The sequence below is a fragment of the Bidens hawaiensis genome, unplaced genomic scaffold, assembly GCF_021521415.1.
Source record: "Bidens hawaiensis isolate Kalapana, Puna unplaced genomic scaffold, B.hawaiensis_p1.1 tig00020023_1, whole genome shotgun sequence".
NCBI lineage: Eukaryota > Viridiplantae > Streptophyta > Magnoliopsida > Asterales > Asteraceae > Bidens > Bidens hawaiensis.
The window spans coordinates 386,223-390,600 of record NW_027493042.1 but is presented as its reverse complement, the minus strand read 5'-3'; the positions used below and the strand labels follow the sequence as shown (position 1 = coordinate 390,600).

Here is a 4,378-nt window from a genome sequence, read left to right as displayed (position 1 = left end):
AAACAATTTTTATTTTTATTTTGTTGCATTATTTAAAGAAAATGAGATAAACGATAAAAATGTGAGATTTTTATTTTCAGCTTATTTATTTTCTTGTATATATCACTTGAACTAATTTTTTTTATGAAATAAAAAATAATAATAAAACGAGGAGTGAGAAAAGTCAAGTTTTCAAAAAAGACGTACTTTGGTAGATACTTTTCAAAATCCCTATTTTGGTACATACTTTTTTCGTTAAAAAAACTCCATTTGTGTGTGACGGGGAGTAGAGGTAAATGATAGATTTTTGATCCAGATTCGATCTCACACATGCCCTTCCGTCTCATGATTACCTAGAACAGTCTTAGAAGTTCGATTTAAACACTTACTATTAATGGCTAACCACAACATAATATAACGTGTCTACTGCCTCCATGGCTCCACGTTCCCACATCATCTACACGTGGTGCGGACATGTCACACTTCTTTCGTATTCTTTAACTCATGTTTTCATTAGTGGCTGTTATTTTTATGTTAGTGGGTTAGTGCATATTTAGGGAAGTTTCTTATTATTTTAGTTTTCATTGTAAGCCTATTAGGCATGATTGTTATTGTTTTAACATGAAGAAAAATATGAAGGAAATTGACTTTGGTTTCTAGTCTTCTTCCATATTGTATTATTTGGAGCTTGATCCACTTAGTCAATGACAGATTAAAAAAAATCGGGTAAAAAAGCTACTACATAGATATGATATATAACAATGCTATCCGTGGAAAACATGCTCTTTTTAATGTTTTAATACATAATAACTAACGAAGTTCCGTCGGGGCATGGGTGAGCCGCTAAAGCACAGAGACTATATTTCAATTAAAACAAATAATTGGTAGTTAACTAGAAGCGGCTATAGGGCACACCAAACATGACTAATAATTTCAACATTAAACTGATGTCTATTTGTCCTACATGCGACACATAGTATTATTATTCACATGTCATTTTGTGGACTGGAGTCCCAAACTGCAACTATAAAAGGGGCATTTAGCAATCTGAAAGGCACTACGGAAACAAAGCTAATCACTTCCCTAAGAGGTATCTAATCTATTGGCGTACTCATTCATGTATATGATATGATTGAATGATGATCTTGGCTGATTAATTCATCTTCTTTTGCAGGTTTTTGGCTTTGGAAATAAGAGAAATGGGTGCAGGCGGCCGTATGAATGAAGCTGGCACTGAGAAAGAAGTTATGAAACGTGTTCCCACAACAAAAACTCCATTCGAAATTAGTGATCTCAAGAAAGCGATACCACCACACTGTTTTAAGCGAGATCTAGCAACCTCCTTCTATTATCTCTATCGTGACATCGCCGTGGTTTACACTATCTACTGTCTTGCGTCAGCTTACATTCCGCTTCTACCTGCACCCCTCAGGTACATAGCATGGCCGATTTATTGGTTCTGCCAAGGTAGCGCCTTTATGGGTATTTGGAGCATTGGTCATGATTTGGGACATCATGCCTTCAGCGAATACCAGTGGCTTGATGATGCGCTTGGTTTTATCCTACACTCGTGCTTCCTCACTCCATACTTTTCGTTTAAATTCAGTCACCGTAGCCACCATGCCCACACCAATTCAATGGAGTATGATGAGGTTTGGATCCCAAAACGAAAGGCCGATACCTTGTATTCAGAAGTGCTTAACAACCCAATCGGAAACTTGGTTATGACTGTCGTTAGGTTACTTTTTAGCTTCCCCGCTTACTTTACTGTCAATATTCACGGCAGGGAATACGATGGGTTTGTAAGTCACTTTTACCCACAGAGTCCTATGTTCAACGATAGCGAGCGCAAACTAGTGTGGCTTTCTGATGTTGGAATGCTTGCAGCTTTCTATGGTCTTTACAGAATCGCAGCTGTTACAGGTGCATCATGGTTATTTTGCATCTATGGAGGTCCGTTGTTGGTTATGAACGCCCATTTCATCTTCTTCACCTTTTTGCATCATAGCCATCCTTCAATAGCTCACTACGATTCAAGAGAGTGGGATTGGATAAGAGGTGCTCTATCAACTGTTGACAGAGACTACGGAATCTTCAACACTATTTTTCACGACGTAACGTGTGCTCATGTAGTGCACCATTTGATCTCGACAATTCCACATTATCATACCGTTGAGGCCACCAAAGCTATCAAGCCCATCTTAGGTGATTACTACAAGTACGATGACACCCCAATCCTAAAGGCTTTCTGGAGAGAAACAAAGGATTGTATTTACGTAGAACCGGATGAAGGTGCTGAGGATAGTGGTGTTTACTGGTTTCGGAAGTAACTATTCAAACCAAACGACTAGCTGATACCTATTCTATAAGGATTTGCACTCGTGTTGTACTTGTTTTGTTTAATGCATGTACTTGTTTTGTTTAATGCATGTATAATAATGATAATATTCTAATATTGAACCTTTTTTTCTAATAAAGACAAATTGTACTACCGGGGTAACCTTTGATATAGGTTTCCTTCTGTTTTTGCTTCATATTATTCTAGTGTTCTGTTCTGTATGACCATGTCATTCTGTTTTTGTAATTATATTTGTTGCAAAATGTATTTTTAAATTAGAAAAGTGACAAGAATACGACTAAGATTGCATCGCTTCATCGCCGCAATTAATTCTCAAGGAATTCATCATAGACGATTTAAATCACCATCTAGCCAATCATGATTGCTCGATTTTGTTAATGTATGTTATTTGTCTTCCTTCTTTATATTCCCCAATAGTATGAATCCTATATCTTGCAATTCGATTTCAGGTCAAGCATAATCACTAAAACAAATCGTGTTCATCATGAATACATAATCGATCAAACTTAATTATTTGTAGATGCCGACTGAATTGGTAATTCACTAGCTCATCAAATTCTTATGAGGATAATAAGATCAAGTACTAATATATTTGATTTACTGTAATTTAAAGTCCTTTAATTTAATAGGATTATTAGATTAAAATAATCTCATCTTAAATGTGTTGGCCAATAATAATCTCACCTCAGTTATTTCTCTCGCAGTCCCACATTTTCCATGTTTTTTGTTTTATGATTCCCCGTTAAAAAAAAATTAACGCGGTTAAGTTTTTGCTGATGTGGCTAGTGACTTGGCATTTTTAATATCCAACATGGCTTTTACTTATTTTTCCCCCTCTGAGATTAATTACGTGGAATTCCACTAGCTATGTTATTGAAACTCGTTTCCCTCCAAAATTACCCTTCCTTCCGTCCACAATTATTATTATTATTATGTCCACCGTTACTCCGGCAACCACCACCGTCAACCCTGACTCTCTTCCGGCCATGGATCTCCGCCACATGTCACAATCCGACCTCCACTCTCTCTCCAAATGCACCAATTCCTCCTTGGGCTGTCACGACGTCGTTATCCCCAAAATCGATCGTTTCGTTTTCAACAAGTCCGCCGGTAGCCGCAAACAGACCTACTCGCTCCTCCATCTCGCTCCGGCGGACTCATCCACAATCCACCGCTGCACGCCTCGACGCCGTACACTCGCCTCCAACGTTGTTGATGATCCTGAACAAGCGGAGAATTCGCAGATCAGTTCGTTGTTGAGTGAATTGTTTCAATCGAATGCTGAAGGTTTGGCTCCAACTGAAGCCGAAAACGATGTCGTATTGTCAAACCCTAACTTGCCTGCATTGTTGAATTCTGATAATAAGCCTGAATTGGTTAACCCTAAGAGTCCTGAATTGTTAAACAATGAAGTCGAAAACGAGAATGAATTGTCAAACCCTAACTTGACGGAACCAGTAAACCCTAGTTTTTGAGAGGTTTGAATGGACAGGGTGTATTTAAATTATTCAGAGAGGGGAAAAAAATAAGTAAAAGCCATGTAGGATATTAAAAATGCCAAGTCATTAGCCACATCAGCAAAACTTAACCCCGTTAATTTTTTAAACGGGGATCATAAAACAAAAAAAATGAAAAAGGCGGGACTACCAGAGGGAAATAACTGAGGTGAGATTTATTGGCCAACACATTAAAGGTGAGATTATTTTAATCCAATAAATAAAGTTATGGGTCTTTTTATGTTTTTCGTCAGCTTTTACGTTTTTCTTTTTGGGTTTGTGTTTGGCCCATGGCCTTTTTTTTGCCCATTTCGTATTAGAAAGTCTATTTATATGTTTCTTACGTAATCTGAAGAGGGGCAAACTTGAATTTGATTAATAAACATTTTTCTCTTCATTTTCCCTGACCTTTGGGTGAGATTTGGGGGTTTTCGGAAGTTCATCATGGGAATTCGTAGAATCAACGTGATTTGATCTTCGTTATCATTTTACCGTTGCATCAGTTGGTATCAAAGCGAATTCCTTGCTCAAAATGCCTCCAAGG

At 37.6% G+C, this 4,378-nt stretch overlaps 1 protein-coding gene across 1 annotated transcript; it reads left to right on the top strand.

Moving 5' to 3' along the window:
• The first annotated feature begins 986 nt into the window (after positions 1 to 986).
• LOC143559711 (delta(12) fatty acid desaturase DES8.11-like) lies at positions 987 to 2,538 on the top strand. The gene is made up of 3 exons (XM_077048204.1): positions 987 to 1,069; positions 1,154 to 2,390; positions 2,424 to 2,538. Exon 2 carries the CDS (start codon positions 1,179 to 1,181, stop codon positions 2,307 to 2,309), a length of 1,131 nt encoding a protein of 376 aa, XP_076904319.1. The 5' UTR covers positions 987 to 1,069; positions 1,154 to 1,178; the 3' UTR covers positions 2,310 to 2,390; positions 2,424 to 2,538.
• The last annotated feature ends 1,840 nt before the right edge of the window (positions 2,539 to 4,378 follow it).

What these genes read in the sequence shown, in the direction of transcription:
- LOC143559711 (XM_077048204.1), top strand. Translation starts at nt 1,179, where the DNA reads ATGGGTGCAGGCGGCCGTATGAATGAAGCTGGCACTGAGAAAGAAGTT.